At 40.6% G+C, this 20,764-nt stretch overlaps 1 protein-coding gene across 2 annotated transcripts; it reads right to left on the minus strand.

Moving 5' to 3' along the window:
* Positions 1–2: 2 nt before the first annotated feature.
* RCAN2 (regulator of calcineurin 2) lies at positions 3–17,785 on the minus strand. 2 transcript variants are annotated; one of them, XM_058183697.1, is made up of 4 exons: positions 17,699–17,785; positions 11,236–11,409; positions 6,716–6,887; positions 3–186 (listed from the first exon to the last, which is right to left on the minus strand). In XM_058183697.1, the coding sequence occupies exons 1-4, from the start codon at positions 17,783–17,785 to the stop codon at positions 26–28; spliced, it is 594 nt and encodes a 197-aa protein (XP_058039680.1). In that variant the 3' UTR covers positions 3–25. The 2 variants fall into 2 exon arrangements, with proteins under 2 accessions (XP_058039680.1, XP_058039670.1); XM_058183687.1 differs by lacking the exons at positions 3–186; positions 17,699–17,785 and adding an exon at positions 1,957–6,163 and having other exon boundaries at positions 11,236–12,872.
* Positions 17,786–20,764: the final 2,979 nt, after the last annotated feature.

The following is a 20,764-nucleotide window of genomic DNA, read 5'->3' on the forward strand; positions in this document are numbered from 1 at the left end:
AAAGAAGGTATGTTCTTGGGGCAAATCAACTACACGTAGAGGATGGAAGGCTAGGACGTCGAGTCTGCATAATTTGGGGCTTTGGTATATTGTTTGGGGCCTCCTCTTCTGTTGCATGGCTGTCACAGATGTGCACAACTACACTTGGAGTGGAATCAGTACCTGCATGTAGTTCATATTTCTCACCTGGAAGTCAAGAAAAATAGTTTACGTTTATTTTATAGTCACCTGTTCTAGTAGACTCTGAGTTACTTACAAATACAAATCAATAAAAAAAGATAAAAACATACAACCTTACAGACAACAAGAACTAAAACAATCACACAATTAAAAAATCAAATCAAATGAGGGGCCCCACAAACACATCAGCTGCAGACCTGATACCAAAATTAGATCTTTTTCTTTTTAATTGAAAAAGTTTTACAAAATTTTCCCCCCATACATCCCCCCCTCCCCCCAACCCTAACCCTTCCCATCTCTCCTCCCTCCTTCCCCCATCCCCTCTCCCCCCCCACCTGACTTTCCAGAGCAAATACAGGGTATCATATCTAACAATCATGAACTAAAATATGCTAATTAACATAAACTCCCATCCCTCTTCTTGAACCTCAACTCCCCTTTTCCATAAAAAAAGTAAAAAAAAAGTAAAATATTAATACTAATACAATTACCTTCTATTCATTTAAAAGCTATTTAGTATTTTGTTATTTCAATCTCCATTGTATATATCTTTCAAAAATAATCTTTCAAATATGGTGATAATTCTACCTTCTCATCATTAAATTTAAAGTCCAATCTTCTGTATTAAACAATATCCCATCTTCCAATGTTGTAATATCAAAAATTATTCCTACCTCATAATCCATCATATTATCTCGTTCCTGTGGCTCCGCTGGTCATTGGGGACGGTCTTTTTAGACCGCCAGCCCTGGATTGTGTAGAGCCGCTAAGACAGTGAAAATCAGCTGTCTAGCGGCTTGGAAAACCTTTCCCTCGGGTGAAGAGGGAAAGGTGAGCGATCGGGTGGAGGTAGAGCTTCCCCCAAAGCTCCAGGAATGATCCTGGAGGCTTGAAGGGAAGAGCTCCCTTAGTAGCCTGAAGAGCTCCGGATCCAGGACGCCTCTGTCTTTGGCAGAACAAAATGCCCGCATCCACATCTGTGATCAATAATGAGTTTAAATGGATTTTTGACTTAACCAGACAGAGCAATGCCAAGAGGCAAAGTAGATGTAAGTACCAGACATCAACCCCCTGTGTGGATTTTGCTCGAGAAGAAAGAAAATGGCGTCTGAGTATAAAGGGTGTGAAAGTGAAAGACAAAGAGGTGCTTATTAACATTGTTACCATTTGTAACTTTGCTTAAACTTGCTGGATTATACGTTTATATGAAGAAACTATAAAGTGAAAGCTGGAAGGATTATACAACTGACCTAATTTATCTTAAATACTGTGTTTATGGAAAGACTTTGACTTTGTTTCAAATTATAAAATTAAAGTAAGATGGCTTCTGTACAAATACAGCCTGCTGTTTTCAAGGAAGTTGGAGCGCCATTAGTTCAACTATATAAACTACAAGAGGAGCTGAAGGAATTTCTGAAGGCTCAAATTTCTGTTTGGGATAAAAAAATTAAGGAAATTGAGGAGAAAATATTGAAAATTAAAGACTTTGTTGAAGCTGAGGATGAAGAGATACGAGAAGAAATGCAGGTAGCATTTAAGACTTTGATTGAATACACAAAACAATTGGGTGAAAAAGTGGAAGAGATGGATCAAGTTAATTTGAATTTAAAAAGCAAAATAGAGGAGTTTCAGACCAAGTCAGAGAATATAAAGCAGTTGGATGATAGAGTTGAAGAAATTAATCAAGTTAATTTGGACTTAAAAAACAAAATAGAGGTTCTCCAGATTAAGGCGGAGAGAGCAGAAGAAAAGCGGGTTCTATTGCAATACAGAGTTATGGAATTTGCATTGAGAGTAAGAGGTTTGAAAGAAAATAAGCGCGAGAACTTGAAAAAGATTTTTGCAGAGGCTTTTGCACAGCTGATTGGACAAAAATCAGTGGACTTTGAAATTCAAATTGAAAAAAATTTATTGTGTTAATTCATGGGTTGCAAAGCAGAGACATTTGCCAAGAGATGTAGTAATTTATTTTACATCTAGGAAGATTAGGAATGAGATTTCACAAGCTTTTTATAAAAATAAAATTCCAATATTGGGAGAAGGGGTATTGGTACTGAAAGAAATTCCGCCTAAAATGTTAAGAAATAGAAAAGAATATGCTTTTTTGGTGGATAAGCTTAGAAATCTCCATATACAGTATAGATGGAATGTACCAGCTGGATTAACAGTAAACTATAAGGGAGGGAGATATTGTCTTAATACAATGTTAAAGCAAGGGATTTTTACACTAAAGTATTGAAGATTGGAAGTCTGCCATTGTTAGAAGTTAAGATGAAAGGAGAGTTGGGAATGCTTAAAAAAGGGGAGAAGGAAACAAAGCAAATACAACCTAAAATTGGGGTTGTAAATTTGGGAGAAGAAACACAGAAAGCTGTAGGGAAGGATCAAAGTATGATTGTAATTACTAAACGTAAACAGCAAGGAGTAAAGAAATAATATTTTCAAATGAAAAGACTTTCCTTTCATGAGATAGAAAAAGTAAGACGTTATGGAGTGTATGATAAATGGGGTGTAAGTTTTTCAGAAAGTTATGGTATGGGGAATATGGGGAAGAATATGAGATAAATGTTAAATTCATATAAGGAAAGATGATATCTATTATTAAGTACAAAACTAGCTCTTAAGTGCTTCTTGGAATCCAGAGAGAGAGAGCACTGTCCATATCTGGGGGGGGGGGAATGCTGCTCCAGAGGGCAGGAGCTACAACACAGAAGGCAAACTTTCTTGGTCCCGTAAGATGACAACATGTAATAGTAGGGATCTGGAGCATTTTCACTCTGCTAGAACATAATAGGTGGCAGGAACAGTTGTAAATAGGCTGTCTCTCAGATATTCAAACCCTAGGTGCCTTTTATGGCAGCACCTTGAAATGCACCTAGAAGCTAATTGACAATAAATGCAACTCATGTAGCAGCAGTGATATATATGGGCACACTGAGAGGTGGCCAGTACTACTCCCAGCACTGCATTTTGTACCAATTGTAACTTCTGGATGGTCTCCAAGGGCAGCCCCACATATAGCACATTTCAATAATCAGTAACAAGATGACTAAGACAGGAGTAACTATCAGAAGGACCTGAAGGGCATAACTGGCATACAGATGAACCTGTGCAAAGGATGGCCACAGCTGCCACTTGCTCTTCAAGCGGAAAGGCCTCCAAGTTGCATACCTGTCTAGAATGAGGAAGTGCAGTTCCATCCAAGACTAAAGGGGGAAACATCCCTGACCCTGTGTGGACAAATAGCCACAGCTACTCAGTCTTGGCTGGATTGAGCTGAAATCTACTCTGCCTCATCCAGACCCTGCAGAGACTGGGTAAGTACATTGACAACTTCACCTACACAACTCAGAGTTGAGATATACAGCTGGGTATTGTTAGTGTCATGATGGTGTCAAATTCCAAACTGACAGAGGACTTTAGCCAGTGGTTTCATGTAGATGTTAAACAGGAGAGAGGAGAGGATCGAGCCTTGAGACACTCCCAAAATGTGGGATTGTGGACCACACTAAGAAAGGAAATGAACCACTGCAACACAGTGCCCCCACTCCTAACCTGCATAGCCAGTCCAGAAGGACCCTGTGACCAATCATATTAAAAACTGCTGAGAGATCAAGGAATACCAGACTGGATGCACCAGTACCATCCCAGCACTGCCAAAGATCATCAGCAAGTGTGACCAGTCAAGCCTCTCAACTGAACTACCAAAGGGTCTGGCGCTTGGGCCTATCCATGCTCCTGGGTTGGAACTGGAATTTGTTCAGCTTGTCATTGTGATTATGATTTCCTAGGGTGGGCCACATCCTTGGTATTTCCTGATGGTCTCTCATCCAAGAATATCCAATTCAGATTTTTAAAAAATCAGTTACTGTTACCTGGTGCTGCCACAATCTATGATAATGCAAGGTCACTTGAATGAAACAAGAGTCATTAAAGTAACTCAAACTACTAGGACTGTGATGGCAAACCTATGGCACGCCTGCCAGACGTGGTACACAGTGCCCTTTCTGTGGCCACGTGAGCCGTCGCCCCAGTTCAACTGCACCGCCCATGCGAGCGCACCTCCCGCCGGCCAGCAGTTCTTCGGGTCTCTGCTCCGCATGTACAGAGGGTGGACCGTGTGCAAAGGCTCACGAGCTCATGTGCGGGAGGCGGGGCGCATGAAGAGGCATGCACACATGCATGGGGGGTATTGGGGGGCGTGCATGCAGGGGGCACTCAATCCGGAAAAAGTAAGCCATCACTGTACTAGGGTATCAGAATATCAATAAAATCAATTTGGATTTTAATTTATAATTTAAAAATTTCTTATGTAGAAGCTCAATATCTTATAAATGTTCCAAGATACCATTTGTGCTCATTAAAGGCAGACACCAATTTTCACCAATAGAAGATCTATTATTCTAAGACCAAAATTGGAATCTGGTAACTTTTTTTTTCAGACTAAAACAAAGAGCTTGTGCCTTTTAACAAAATGAATTCACCAGAAAAATTGTTATCAGACTCCTTCTGATTTTTTGCCACCATAGATTAACATAGTCCTCCTACAAAACTGAGCTGTGGTAGCACAGTGATTAGAGTGCAGTACTGCAGGCTACTTCTGCTGACTGCTTGCTGCCAGCAGTTCAGCAGTTTGATTTTCATGGGCTCAAGGTTGACTCAGCCTTCTATCCTTCCAAGGTCAGTAAATTGAGGACCCAGATTGTTGGGGACAGTATGCTGACTCTGCAAACCGCTTAGAGAGGCTATAAAACACTGTGAAGTGGTATATAAGTCTAAGTGCTATTGCTGCTTCTGTAAATGGTACAACAGACAGACATAAATAACATGTATAGAAACCCACAAATTGCAACACACACAATACATACAGTACATGCGTTCAGCTTCCATCCAGAAGACCCCACCAATCTATTATCAGTTGCCAGGTTTTAAGTTACAGCCATATTTATTCTGATCCACTTGATATATATGCTTAACTCATAGCATTAAAACAGGGATTCAAGAGGCTAAACAACCCACCCAATGAGATGAACAGAAAAATCTGCACAGTCAGATCAATTCCCAAGGAGGACCTATTAAAAGCCAGAGTACAGAAACAGAACAAAGAAGACCATTGGTCTTCTCACAGCTCCCAGTTCAAGCCATTCAAACACACTATTAATAAGCTACCGTCTATACTGGACAAGGATACTGCTCTTTCTTGGGTATGGGCAGCAAGTCCATATTTGCATACAAACAACTACCTAATCTTGAGCAGATTCTCACAAGAAAAGAAAACAACAAAACAGTGATGTTCACTTGGGAGCCAAACCTGGGAGCAAACCCAGATGTCTAGCTTGTTCCTATATATACTAACAGCACCATAATAGATGCCAATTATTTCATGCAGAAGATTCAAACATTCTTCTGCCATCATCTGGCAGCAATGTTCCTCTGGATGCTATGTAGGACAAACAGACCAATCCTTGGCCAAAATAATTAACTCTCAGGCCAATTTAAATTCTATTTCAGTCTAACCACTCTGTGTATCTGATGGAATGAGGCACAGCCATTTTGCCAGCCTGTACAGTATATAAAAAATGATGGAGTCCCAAAGGTCATTGCAAGATTTCTGACTGAGATTGTCCATCTGCTGCATGCAATGTTGTCTCCAAAAATCCTAGCCAATGCCCAATCAATCTGGCCTGGTGGAGAGGTGGTTTGTAAGACTGTGGAAATGAGTGAATTAATAGAAATTGGCAACTGAAACTTTACAAATAAATCATTTTATTTTATTATTTAAGTTTTGCTCCTGTGGTCTCATTTCTTCTATTGTATGAGATCCCAAATCTTTCGACTTTGGTATTGAGTGCAGCCAATTTCAATTTAAAAATAAGGGTGCGCAGATTAGACCCTGGGAATTTTATTACAGTTAAGTTGACCTTTTTTATTCCAAAGGTGGATTTTGCTGAGGGAGGAAGGAAGGGAGGATTCCAGAGGGCTCCTGCAATACAATAAGGAGCAACAAAGAAGAAAAGGCTAAGCAGGAAAAAAAGAATACAGACAGGGATCCTAATTTAGGGGGCTGGGAGGATAAAAAGAGAGAGGAAGAGTGAAAATGAAAAAAAGTTGGATGGAGAAAAGCTATAGTGTGAGAGAAATGAGAAAATGAGCTGTGAGATAATGCACATAAGCATGAAAGAAAGTGAATCAGAAAGGCAGACTCAGGGAATACTGGCTCTGGCCATACCCATGGCAGTCCACTCTCCTGTGCCCCTCCATTTTTTTGTTTTTTTGTTTTTTGTTTACATTTATACCCCGCCCTTCTCCGAAGACTCAGGGCGGCTTACAGTGTATAAGGCAATCATCCATCCAATCCATCAACATCCATCAGTCCTGCAGTCCCAGAATACTACCACATCTGATCATTCTTATGCAACTGGAAAGAAGAATGGTGAGTTTAACAATAATAGCAGACATAAGCATCCATTAGGTCTGCTTTGTTTTCTGGTCTTCACTTCCTAAACTTGAAAACAAGAAGAATCATGAAACTGACCTGGTCCCAGTTTAGAAACAGCATACAGGAGGTCATAATTGATGACTGGTGTATCATCAGTTTTTGATTGCCAACCTACAGGAGGAGAGTCTGGAGGTGAGATGAGGAATTGCTTGGATGGCTGGGGTGGAGCCAAGTGGAAGGCCTCTCCATCATTCTCCAGAGTCTGGACCTTTACAGAGATGAGGGGCAAAAGAGAGCATTGCTTCAGGAGAGTAAGGACAGAAGAATAAAACAATTATGTTCAGTCCAATACCCCTACCCCCCATATTTTTAGAACCAATTTCCAGAGGATTGTTGGTTTTAGTCTCAACTAATCTGGAAGGCACCAGAATGGAAAAGAAGGCTGCAGTAAAGGACAGAAAGTAGATCCACAAATAAATGCTCTGCTATTTTCAGGTAGTATTGAGTTACCCTCGTAACTGTGTTCCCCTTTCCAAAGGGATGGGCTAATGTAGCTGTCTGTAAGGCCAATGGAAACAAGCTAAATCTGTCTTTTTGACAGCCGGTGCCACACTTGATCTGCAAAGAAAATAAAGGGATGACTTTGCTCTCTGTTGAAATCCTATAGCTGAAGGGCAGAAAAGGTGATGTCTAAGCATCCACAAGATTCCTTGCTTCAGTTTATACAGTATACCTGACTATTTAATTAAAAAAAAGAAAGAAATGGAAATCTTACACTCTGCAACATGGAGCAATCTCTTAACATTATCTTTATTGGCAATAATGTCCCACATCCCAGAAAGAGTCTATAGCAGTGGTGGGTTGCTCCCGGTTCGGTCCGGTTCTTGCGAACCAGTAGTAAAAGTGGTGGGAGGCTCTACCCACCTGCCCGGACATCATCATGGACGATCTGCACATGTGCAGAACACAAGCACACACTCCCATTGCAAACCGGTAATAAAAGTAAGTAGAACCCATCCCTGGTCTATAGACATTCTTAAAAGTTAAAAATGGGAGGTAGCTGTGGCCCACAGCATTGCCCAGGATGTGCCACTTACCTAGGAAAAAAGACAAAGACAGCTACAGTGATAGTCAACATCAAGAGAGCTAGAGGGTGTGAAGGAGTATCTTCTCCCATTTGTATTCTGGCAAAGCCCCACATATTTCCAAATAATGCCCGCTGATCCCAAAACTTTGTCTAGTCATGTTCTACATGCATGCATTCCTAGTCTGTAATCAGAATAAATTACTGACAAATACTGACTTAAAGGTAAGACTAGTGCACCAGACTTTAAGTCCTCTGATTGGCTCTGGCATTCTACCCCCCAATGTGCTGGGGATTCTATGTGTTCTCCCTAGTTTTTCTTAGATGGGTGATTGCATTCTGATCTCCAGCCTTCTGTTGCATGAGTGCTGAACAGTGCTGTGAGGTTCTTCTTTCTTTAAAATGTGGGGTTTGGTTCCTTTGGTGATGTGAAGGGCTTATTGGTACCAGTGTCATGTCTGCTGGGTTAGACCATCAAAGCAATATTGTTTTAGTGTATTGTTTAAAGGAAGAAAAATTGTTCTTTTTGTCTGTTGCCAGTGCACAGATTTTTCAGCTATATGGAGATTGCCCAGCCCAAATCATTATTTGTTTATTTATATATTTAATAGATTTAAAGGGCCGTCCAACTCAACCCCTACCAATCAGGATTCAGGCTTGGATTTGGGACAGAAACAGCACTTTCTGGTTGCACTTTTGGATGATCTCTGGCGGGAGTGGGATGGAGGTAGTGCATTCATCCTTGCTATACTTGACCTCTTGGCAGCTTTCAATACCATTGACCATAGTATTCTCCTGGAACGGCTTCAGGGGATGGGAGTGGGGGGCCTTGTACTATCCTGGTTCACTTTCCTTCCTCTGCGGCTGCTCTCAGTCAGTGTTGATAGGAGGGGAGAGATCCAGCCCTTGCCCACTGCTTTGTGGGGTTCTGCAGGGCTCAATACTCTCTCCACTCCTGTTCAACATTTATATGAAGCCGCTGGGTGAGATCATCCATCACCATGGACTGAGGTATCATCAATATGCTGATGATACTCAGCTGTATGTCTAGACCCGTGGTGAGTGAAGTGATGCCATGTCTTCCCTCTCACAGTGCCTGGAGGTTGTTAGGGGCTGGATGTGGAACAACGTGTTGAAACTAAACCCTGGCAAGACCGAGTGACTCTGGGTTTGGGGTTCATTGGCTCAGGGAGAATTGCCATCTTTGGTCTTGGATGGGGTGGCACTACCCCAAACAGATATTGTACATAATCTGGGGGTTCTCCTGGACTCACAACTCCTGCTCAAAGAATAGGTGGTGGTCGTAGCCAGGAGGGCTTTTGCGCAACTGCGAGTTATGCGCCAGTTACTCCCTTTCCTGAACCAAAAATCCCTACTCACATCACTCATGCCCTAGTCACTTCCCATCTTGACTATTGCAACACACTCTACATGGGGATGCCCTTGAAGAGCATCTGGAAGCTCCAAAATGCAACAGCCCGCATGGTTTTGTGCAGTGTGCACATGTATCACCTCTTCTGCAGGAGCTGCATTGGTTGCCGATTTGCTTCCGGGTGCAATTCAAGGTGCTGGTGGCACCTTTAAAGCCCTTCATGGCTTGGGACCAGGTTATCTGAGGGACTGTCTCTTGCTGGTCACATCTACCCGACCCACTAGAATGGGGAGACAGAGAATGTTGTGGGTCCCATCCCCGAGGGAGATACACTTGGTGGGACCCAGAAGAAGAGCCTTCTCTGTGGTGACTCCCTCTCTCTGGAACATCATTTCCCCAGAGATTAGAATGGCCCTCACTCTAACACTCTTCCAGAAGGCACTGAAGACCTGATTCTGCCAACAGGCCTGGGGAACCCAGAATGGGATGGATCCCATTAAATAGGTCGTGTGATTTTCTGTCGCTGGGGTGGGGGCTGTGGGTGATTTTATTATATTATCCTATATTAATTTATTTGATTCTTTTTATTAGTTTTATTGTTTTAAATGTGGTTTTATATTCTGTAAGCCACCTAGAGTCGCCATGGGCGAATAGGCAGCAACATAAATTCAATAAATAAATAAAACTCAAAACATCAGACCACTATGGCTTCTTTGAGTATTAAAAAAGGGACTGGAGGCTAAAACATATGAAGAACAGTTGCAGAAACTGGGTATGTCCAGTCTAGAGAAAAGAAGGACTGGGGTGACATGATAATAGTTTTCCAATATTTGAGGGACTGCCACAAGGAAGAGGGGGTCAATCTATTCTCCAAAGCACCTGAAGCAATGGGTGGAAATTAATCAAGGAGAGATGCAACCTAGAATTAAAGAGAAATTTCCTGACAGAACAATTCATCAGTGGAATGGCTTGCCTTCAGAAGTTGTAGGTGCTCCAACCCAGGAGTTTTTTAAGAACAGATTAGGCAACAATTTGTCTTAAATGGTATAGGGTTTCCTGCTTAAGCACGGTGTTGGACTACAAGACCTCTGAGTTCCCTCCCAATTCTGTTATTCTATTAAAAATGTTCCCCATGATTTCACATTGTATATCCATAAGGAAAGTGGGAAATACACTAGACTAGAGCTTGAGAACAATGAAGTTCTAATCCATGCATCTTAGTCATTTATTTATCATATTTAGAAATATATTTAGAAATAGTGACAGAGGTACTTCATCACCAGCTACATTAATTCATGTTACCTCATGTAAATTTGGTTGGTCCTGTAATATGACAAGATGAAACTGTTTTAAGTGATACCATAAAGAAAATATAGATCATAACATGACAAAGGTACCAAAACATTTTTACGTTTTAGTTCAGATTAGCAGGTGACTGCTCTTTTGGCTTCGATTATCACGGGGAAAAGCAAAGACAGACAGGAGTTTTCTTTTTCTTCCATGCAATCATGTCCAATTCCAGAGACTGCCTAAACTAGTCCCTTAACATTTCTTGGCAAAGTTTTTTAGAAGTTGTTTGCCATTGTCATTGCCTCTTTCCTAGGGCTGAGAGAAAATGACTGGCCCAAGTTTACCCAGCTGGCTCTCTAGCTCACAGTCTCCCTGTACCTAGCCTCACCTGGCACTATATCAAACTGACTCTCAGACTAACATTAACTTTCCAGTATTCCAGGATTTGAGAGGCTGCCACGAAGAAGAGTGGGTCAACTTCTTTTCCAAAACACTAGAGGGCAAGACAAGAAACAATGGATGGAAACAAACTAATTAAGGAGAGAAGCAACCTGGAATTAAGGTGAGACTGCAGTGAGAACAATTAACCAGTGAAACGGCTTGCCTTCAGAAGTTGTGGGTGCTTCATCACTGGAGGTTTTTAAGAAGAAACTGGACAGCCACATGTCTCAAATTGTATAGGGTTGGAGTAGAAGACTTCCAAGGTCCCATTCAGCTCTATTCTAATTGATTAATATTTTGTGCACTTTACCCATACACACATTATTATTATTAGTTCTGGTCTCTTGTCTGACATTAATATGCTCAAAATTTAAATTACCTCATTTGCATCTGGGTGAAGAAAATGCTTGGGTAAAAAAAGAATCTTACCTTTGCAAAGTAAAGCTTTAGTTTCTTTCCTTGGAATTGTGTTTCATGAAGTTCTGTTCTAGCATTAGCAGCTGATTTGGGGTTGTTGAAGTCAATTTTTATCCGTCGAAAACTTTTAAACAGTTGAAATGTCACACAGTCATCATAAGCACGGAACAAGCTCTCAAATTTCTCCTGTAATGGTAAAAAAATTATCTGTTTATCTTGAAAGTCCATTGAATCTCTGTAAATGTGATAAATATAAGAAAATAAAAGTGATGAGAATTGAATTTTGGGACTAAACTATCTTTATATACCCAAACTCTTTCCTTTGTTAATTTTGTATCATAGTACACAAATTCATACATAAAATGAAACCATATAAAGAAAGTACATGTAGTAAAACAATAATCAACATATATCAATCTGACCGGGGGAGGGGGAGAAGGGCTGAGGAATACTTTACTATGATGATGCTAAAAAACCATATAATATTTTGGAACTGTATAATTTGAATCCTTTAATTCTAATCCCTTCCTTGCAATTATTTCACTCATTTTCACTCCAATCTCACTGCCTTCCAAAGGGACTAAGTTTTCATATATTTTTCTATATCTCACTCATTTGCATCCTTTGTGCCAAAGATTCCACATCACATTAATCTGTTGTTGTTGGCATATTTGCATACCTGCTTCCCAAAAGTCAACATCCATCACTGAATCACAAGAAAAAGGAGAGGGCTAAACCAGCAAGAGCCAGTTTTCTCTGGCTGGACTGGACATGAATAGCTACAGAAGCATAGATTCCCACACACATACACACAAGGGAGATAGGAAGGGGAAATTGTGTTATAGATCTAGCGAGCCCAGCAGATCAACAACCCTCCCTCTAAAAAACTACTCCCAAGTCACACTGAATGTCTCCATAGGAAATCTTCCATTTTTGGATGGAAAATACCATGTTCCTAACATTAATCTTAACTTGATCTAGCTTCAGCCAGCTTGAGCAGTGAGTTGACAGGGAGATTGAAACTCTGTTGTGAGAACATGCCATCCAAAAATAGTGGCTGTCTTGGAGTTTGGGCAAGAAACTTCTGTCAATGACATGGTACTTTTGGTACATAGTACACTATTATATTTGTGTGTGTCTGTTGACTCTAGATGAGACCCTGAAGTTTTCTTGGCAACGATTTTCAGAAGTGGTTTGCCCTTGCCTTTTTCCCAGGGGTCCAGGTAATCATAGCTCAAAGAACTAGAAGACATTGTCATGATCATACAATATACAAATGGGAGCAATGGCAATAGCACTTAGACTTATATTCTACTTCATAGTGCTTTACAGCCCTCTCTAAGCGGTTTACAGAGTCAGCATATGCCCCCAACAATCTGGGTCCTCATTTTACCCACCTCGGAAGGATGGAAGGCTGAGTCATCTCCAAGCCCGTCAGGATCAAACTCCAGCCTCTGCTTAGAGTTTGCCTGCAATACTGTGTCCTAACCACTACATCACCAGGGCTCAAGGGAGCAAATGGGAGCAATACAAACTTCTTAACAGTAGCCATTCACACAAAACTATGTGCCACGGACTTTCTAACATGGGTGAGTAGAACATAGGTTCTTATCACATGTTATCAGTGGTGATATTCATGCAGTTCTATCCGGTTCAGGTGAACTGGTAGTGGTGGCTGCTAGAGGCTCCGCCCACCCTCCTGGATAATCATCATGTCCCATTTTTGATGCTCTGTGCATGCGTGGAAGGCCCTGCACATGTGCAGAGATGGTACGTGCTAGCGGATCACGTGTGTGCCCGTGCGCGCTCACATTTGCAAACCGGTAGCGAAGGTAAGTGAATGCCACTCCTGCATGATATGTATAATGGTATGATATGTATCCATATGCATACGGATTTCCAGAAAAAAATGCAGACTACAGGATTCAGGTGACCCTGAGGGCAGAGATAAACCTCCAAGTGGCCTCAACAACTCTCACAAAGAGGGCTAACAACCACATGACTGCAAGGAATATCAGTCCTTCCATTCTCCACCATTGAGTCAGAACTGAAGAAGTTTCTTGGATGAGAAGCAAAATGTCTTCTAGCAAAACAAGGAAGACAGTTGCCTTTTGAAAGAAAGCAGCTTTGGGACAATCATGACCTGGACCGCTGAGAATCTCCATAGACATGATATGTATTAAGTTTTCCAGTGCAAGAATATCTGCCCTGTACCTAAGAAAATAATTCTGTTTGTATCCTCTGCATTACATTTCCTTCTGCCTTGTTTCCTCTTTCCCATTGTATCTGCCAAATTAGGCTATGTTAGTCTTAACATACTCCATGTGCTGTTTTAATCAGCACATGGAGATGAAGCATGAGCGGGAAAAGGAGGGAGGAAGTCCTTTGCCACTTTTGCCTTCAGAAGAAACTAGAGCAAATTACACTATACTGCACAATTGAGGAGTAGTGGGTTAGAGCAACAATTTTACTAAGGCCAACCTTGAGACAAGGAGAAGGCAAAGCCAACAGCCGTGCCATCAGAGAGATGCTTGGTCACCTTGCCTCCCTCCCTGGGAGTAAGGGGACAAAGCTGCTGAGTGGAAGCAGAATTTGTCTGCAGACAGCGAGATCAAATCAAATCAGGAAGGTCAAATCAAATATTTATACGGTCAAAGACCAGCATAAGGAAGGCAGGGTACAGTCAATTAAATATATCAGAGGCTAAAAAAATGATAATTATAAAAAGCTACAAGATTTTAGATTTTGTTTTTATATATACTTCTGGTTTATATCTTTTAGCTTTTTATATTTATTATTGTTTAGATTCGGTTGTATTTTCTATGCTTTTTGATTGGCTGTAACCCACTCTTTAATGCTGCTGGTCTTTGACCATAATAAAGATTTGATTTGGAAGAAAAAAAAGTAGAAAGGTAAAAATCAAAGACAGCAAGAAATAAAACCAACATGTTGATGTATCACTCTTCCATATAATCTGCTCTTAAATCAGTTGCTCTGGTTTCATGATCGTATAATTTCTCATGATTTGTGTCATTATATTCAATGTGAGCACAATTTAGGAATCCTGCTGGATTAGACAATAGGCCTATTTCATCTCAATGTTCCAGGAAGTCCACAACTAAGCCACAAGGGCAATGTAACTTCTTCTGGAGGGTGCTAGCATTCAATCTACATCAAATGCATTGGAGTTCTTTCATTTGCTTTGATGTATTTTCTGGAAACATGTACAAGTTATTTTTTCACTTGTAACTGGTAAACTAATATTTTGTAAATCTGTCTATAGAAGTACCAGTACAAATGCATTGAATTTAGTAATAAGCATTAATTATGTTAGGAATATATTTTATTATAAATATGATATGATTAATAAATCATCTATTATTGTTACAGTAGTTTGTATGAGAACTTTGATAAACTGAATATTCTTTTCTTTAATCCGTTTTAGATTTCCTTGGCAATAGGAGGAACAAAACAGATTATATACATTAAACTAAATATCATTTCCCACTCGCCATCACACTTCCACTGGATGGATGGATGGATGGATGGATGGAAGTAGATGGATCAATAGATAGATGATGATGATAGATAGCTGGATGGATGGATGGATGGATGGATGGATGGATGGATAGATAGATAGATAGATAGATAGATAGATAGATAGATAGATAGATTAGATTAGATAAATTTCTTTGCTGCTAGCAAAGAAAATTGAAATTATAAAATAGCAGCAGTATAACCTCATTGTCAATGTCTAGGAACAGTTTACCTGTTGGTTATAACTTGTGAAAAAATGATTTTTTGAAAGAGAGAGAGAGAGAGAGAGAGAGGGAGATCATCTGTTTGCATTTGTTCAAGATTTTGCCCATTGGGGTGGGGGTGGGGGGAGGTGTTTAACAACATGCCCATTAACTTTACTATGTAAAATACTACCGGTAGTGGCTTCTCCTTCCTTTTCTGACAACTGCCGTCCCAAATGTACATATGGGTCACCAATGGCAGCTGCTGCCTCTTGTCTTCCCTGTTGCCCTTTGCTCTACCTGCCCAGGAAAATAGCAAGTAGCCAAAGCAGTAAAGCACTGCTCCTCCTAGAAGCTATATCTTACTTTGATCAATTCACAAATGGTAGGAGCAAGGAGGTCTATCCTCTGCTTCTCTAACAGAGGTCGTCAAAAGGGGAAAGCAATCAGTGGAGAAAAAAAATCATTGCACAGGCCCAAGAGTACCCTCAGTGCTCCAGATAAAAAGTATAGAGGATTCCTTCTAAAGGCAGCCTTTGGAGAATTTGGTAGCTTCCTGGCAATGGAGACTAATTCCCTCTCTCCTTTGTCTTCCCCCTTCCCAATGTCTACTGGCATTTTTGTCAAGAAAAAGTCTGATGTACCGTGTTTCCCTGAAAATAAGCCCTCCCCTGAAAATACGCCCTCCCCAAAAATAAACCCTCCCGAAAATAAGCCCTCCCTGAAAATAAACCTTCCCCCAAAAATAAGCCCTCCCCGAAAATAAGCCCTCCCTGAAAATAAACCCTCCCCCAATAATAAGCCCTCGCCGAAAATATTTAAACGCACGTGCAGCAGGTCTGGTTAGGTTTAGGGAGACAGCGTTGGAAATCAGGTAAGACGGCAAGAGGAGCCCCATCTTGCTTCACATGCCCCAAAATAATAAGACCTCCTCGAAAATAAGGCCAATCACTTATTTTGTGCTTCAAAAAAATATAAGACAGGGTCTTATTTTCGGGGAAATATGGTAGTCCATATGGACACCCCAAATGGTTCTGCTTGCAAATCACTGCTCTTGGGTGAATTCTGCAACATTTGTCCCTGAACCTTCACTTTGGAATCGATTACAGTGCTCCTGGCTATTAGCTGCCAATAAATATGCCCAATATTTTCCAACTCTTTCTTTTTTTCCTGTCCAAAGGGCTTCATTTATGTGGCATCAACTATATGAGTAACATATAGCTGTTCATTCCTTCTCCTTGGTGGCTTGTTTTGAAAGAAACCCAATGGAGGGCTTTTCTTATGTGAGAACAAGTGTTTAAGAAAAGGAGACTCTTTTTCCACATATATAACAAAATGTTGAATATCCCCTGCCATCAGGGGAAGCTTTTCATTGAAAACTGTCAGAAGACTGAATCTGGTGATCATCCTCTTGCTTCTTCCCAGCCTGGCTATATTTGGAGTACCATTACCTTGGTGCAGTGACTTTGACCAAGGCTTTAGATTCTAGGTTTGTCTTAAAAGAAAAATGATAGTTAACTGTTGATTGAGATGCTTCACTTTGATTGAAATCCTGTTAAGTATTCAAATATATTTCTAGTATTTCATCACATCCTCATCTTTACATTATACAGACTCCATCAAACTCTCATCTTGCAACAAACAGAAGATACTGCATGCATAACTCCCCCCCTTCATCCTCCCCACAGTCTCTCTCTCTCACACACACACTCCTCCAACCCCCAATGCAGAGAAAGAAATTCAGGAGCCCAGGAGAGATTCATCTTATCACATGCTCCTAAAAAGAATAAATCTATTAAAAAGTATATTGGTTGCACAATGTGAATATGAAATACTAGATGTTACTGTATTCAGAATTTTAGTTGTTTTTTTAAAAACAAACAAACTGATAATATATTTCATCCATCCTCTGCCACTGACACAATTTACAGAAAATAAAACAATTTGCAGTAATGATTTTTGCCTGCTGCTTCAGGGCTTTCCTTTCCCTTATACTGCAGTAGTGAGATGGACAGGTACAATACACTGTGCTCTTTACAAATATCAGTTAAAAGAAAAGCTTTTCTGACTAAGTACACTAATAGTGTACATAATATTCTTCTTAATTTTTAAGATGTTTGGCAACATCTCAAGGAAGAAGGGAAAAAAATCACTACCATTGATGTACACAACAGGAGATCAAGAAGAAATCAGAGAAATGCACCTCAAGTTTTCAAAATGTTATGCAAAAAAGTAAAACTGTCCAACTTTGGCTGAAATAACCCTTTAACTCAGGTGAATCACTCAAATATTGGCTATGCAGTGAAAAGCCACAGATATTTTTTCAGTTAAATAATACATTCACATACAAACACCTGAAGGTCAACACAGCTTCAGCACAGAACAGTTATATTCAGAAAACAGACATACACATGCATTTACAATTTATTCCTTAATTTACTTTAAAAAGACAGGTCATTTGTGTAAGGCATCAGACTGATAAACTGAAAATTTACTATTTAATTAGGGTTTCATTTGTGATGCAACTCTTAGATTTATTATATCACAAATCCATTTTAAAAACAAGATAAAGAAATAGCTCCCTAATCTTTTCATACGAGACTCCCAATATTCTGGTTGTTATGGTAATAATCATGACAATCTGATCTGCTTTTTTGCAGGACATCAAACATTCTTGTCATCCTGCAAGTGTCCTTGTCAGAAGCATCTCTGCAGAATGAAAGGCATGCACATACCTTAACATCTTGGTTGGTAAATACATCTATATCCACTACACAGGCAACTAGAGAAGAGACATCACAGTCCATGTCATGGGCTGGCATCTCCTTCCTGACATAAATCAAGAGCTTATGTAGCCCCAGAATCAAGAAAATAAAAGAGCTTTCTAACTCCTAACTGGTCAGGATGCTACTTCAAAAGAAAGTGTGTGTGTGTGTGTGTGTGTGTGTGTGTAAGAGAGAGAGAGAGAGAGAGTGTGTGTGTGTGTGTGTGTGTGTGTGTGTGTGTGTGTGTAAGAGAGAGAGTACAAGAGAGAGAGAGAAGAAGAGAGTGGGGGGGGAAGGAGGAAGGCACCAGCTTTTCTATCGTGCCTGGTCTCTGCCTAATTCAACCTCCAGCTAAATAAGCAAAGCCTAGCGCTGGCCAAATCTATTTCTCTTTGCAATGACATCACCACATAGACTGACATCAGCTCAGTTCCCCCCCCCCCAACTCTTTGCTCTCTCTGCTGTATCATCTCTAGTGCAAGCAGGACATGATTATGTGTTTCATCTGAACCCAGACTAAATCAATTATGGCAAACCTAATCAGCACCTGAGTCATCATAGCTATGTCAGCCAAGTGCTTTGTTGGCAAAAGATTAATTCTGTGTTTCAAATTTTCCTTGAGAATTAAAATTCAACAGACCCATAACGTATAATGTCCTGCTTTTGGAAAAGGAGAAAGGCTTAGCATTATAGTTACTGCTATTTTTTTCTGATAGAATTCATGTGCCTTTAACAATAAAAAGAAAGATCACATGACCACCACAGTGCTGTCCTCCCTGCTGGACATAAATCAGCATGAGTTCAATGATACAATGAGTTCCTGGTTCTCATAGAACAAGCTTTTCTCTCGAGGACAGACTAGAAGAGAGACAGAAATGAGGAACACACATAAATCCCTTCAAAAAGATGGTAAAGGTCTTAATACTATGTCGGTTACCTGCACTGCCTTCATGAAGAATAAGACTTACAATCACAAATGACCGCCCCCCCCAAATTACCATTGCTAAGAGAGATAGTTTTGCCCCATTTTACCCCATTTTACGACCTTTTGTAGGAAGAATTGGCTCAAGTCCCCAGCTGGAAGAAACTAGGGTGCCACCAAATGAAGAGAGAAGCCAGCTGCTTGAAAAGAAGATTTTCTTTATTGGTGGTCAGAAGCGACTTCAGCTTTAATCGGTTCTAGGACAGCTGACAAAACAGCCTGTTGAGTGATTGGGTTTTTATGTGGTTTTAGGGCTTTGTGATTTAGATGCTAAGGTCCATTGTATGAACTTTAATCTGTGTTTTAGAGTGCCCTTTTAGTATTCTAATTATTGTTGCCTCACTCCCATTGTGTCTGGCAGGTCATGCCCTGTCCTTGAGGTTGGGTGGGAAACTGTAAACTGAAGTGTCATTATTTTCGTATCTTTAATCTGCTCAGTTTTGATTCCTTGCGAAAGCTGTAGCTGGCAGCACTTTGCTTATGAATGGAGCTGTCTGAATTCTGAATATCCATTCACAAGGAGCACTCTGTCTTTGTGAATAGATACAGATGTATCTCATTTACAGGCACTCAGCTTGTTGCGAACAGCTGTTTCAGGCAATTTTCCTGTTTGCCAGAGGATGTGAGTTGGCTTTTATTTCAGGGGAGCCTTCCTCCTATTTTAGGGAGACTGCTCCCCAAGTGATTTTTCTTTTGAGGAGTGGGGCTCCCTACACTTTCTTGCCACAGTTGTTAAGTGAATCATTGCAACTGTTAAGTCAGATTCTCACTTCCCCATACACTTCACCTACCAGAAGGTCGCAAAAGGGGATCACATGACCCCAGGATATCATCATCATCATCATCATCAATTTAATCTTCTATTTGATTCACAGTCTGGGACTGGTAAAAACTTTTAAAAGTTCATGTCCTAACCAAGGACCTAAGAGCTGTTACGATAATGTCTTATATATAGGTAGTTTCAAGTAAGGTGGTTTTTCGCAAAGTCAGAATATTCAGGTCTGATAAGTTCATAATATCCATTTATCTAAGCAACCCTTTGGTTATTGCTCCAAGGGCTCCTATTACTATTGGTACAACCATTGATTTCTTCCTCCACAATCACTTAGCGTCAATTTGCAGATCACTGTATTTTGTTATTTTTTCTAGTTGTTTCTCTTCAATTCGTGCATCACTTGGTATTGCAATATCAATGAACCAGACTTTTTTTCTTTTCCGCAATAGTGATTACTATTGTTGTTACAGTAGCTAGGAGACCACAATGTAACTGCAGAGTCCTGTCAGAAGACACACTTCTGTGCTTTCCAAGGTATACCACAGGAGGGCAAGCTGGTTTCACACCAAAAAGAAAGATGAGCAGCTCTTCCTGTATCATCACCCAAGGCCCGGTTGCTTCTGCCCCCTCCTGTGGCACCCACCTCACAAATGGGTGCCATAACCAGGATGGTTCAGAGCTGTCAGGAATCTGACTGCACAGAGCACCAGCTCATCTTCCCACCAAAGTGGTACCTATCTATCTACTTGCATAGAACATGCTTTCAAATTGCTAGTTGGACAAAAGTTGAGGGGAATGACAGGAGCTGACCCTGCCATGCAGTGCTAGGACTCAAACCACTGGAGCAGAGACCATTAAACCACTAAGCCACTGTATCTCATACTCCAGGACACTGCAACCATCATAAATACATGCCAGCTGCCAAACATCCAATTTTTAATCATGTGAACATAATCATGCTGCAATGGTTGTAAGCAGTGATGGGATTCAAATAATTTAACAACCGGTTCTCTACCCTAATGATCAGCTGGGTAGGCGTGGCTGTGTGGGTGTGGCCAACTCAACGTCACACAGTTGATGGGCGCTTCGCCTTAGCTGTTACAATGTAATAAGGGTTAAGCAGAGAGGCAGTTTCTGTAAGCAGGGCAGTAAAGATTAGGCTAGAAACACCACCAGAATGTTTCCTTCCTGCCTTCTTTACAGGATTAGCGCTGTAAAGTGGAAAATAAGATTTCTTGCAACAACCGGTTCTCCCAAATAGGTGCGAACTGGCTGAATC

The sequence above is a fragment of the Ahaetulla prasina genome, chromosome 1 (assembly GCF_028640845.1).
Source record: "Ahaetulla prasina isolate Xishuangbanna chromosome 1, ASM2864084v1, whole genome shotgun sequence".
Classification (NCBI taxonomy): domain Eukaryota; kingdom Metazoa; phylum Chordata; class Lepidosauria; order Squamata; family Colubridae; genus Ahaetulla; species Ahaetulla prasina.

Excerpts from the sequence above, each read along its gene's own strand:
- RCAN2 (XM_058183687.1), bottom strand. The coding sequence starts at position 11,451 with ATGGACTTTCAAGATAAACAGATAATTTTTTTACCATTACAGGAGAAA. Across the intron at positions 6,888-11,235 it reads TAAAGCTTTACTTTGCAAAG|GTCCAGACTCTGGAGAATGA; the intron begins GTAAGATTCTTT and ends ATCTCTGTAAAG. Across the intron at positions 6,164-6,715 it reads TGTTTCTAAACTGGGACCAG|GAGCCCTCTGGAATCCTCCC; the intron begins GTCAGTTTCATG and ends ATTGTATTGCAG.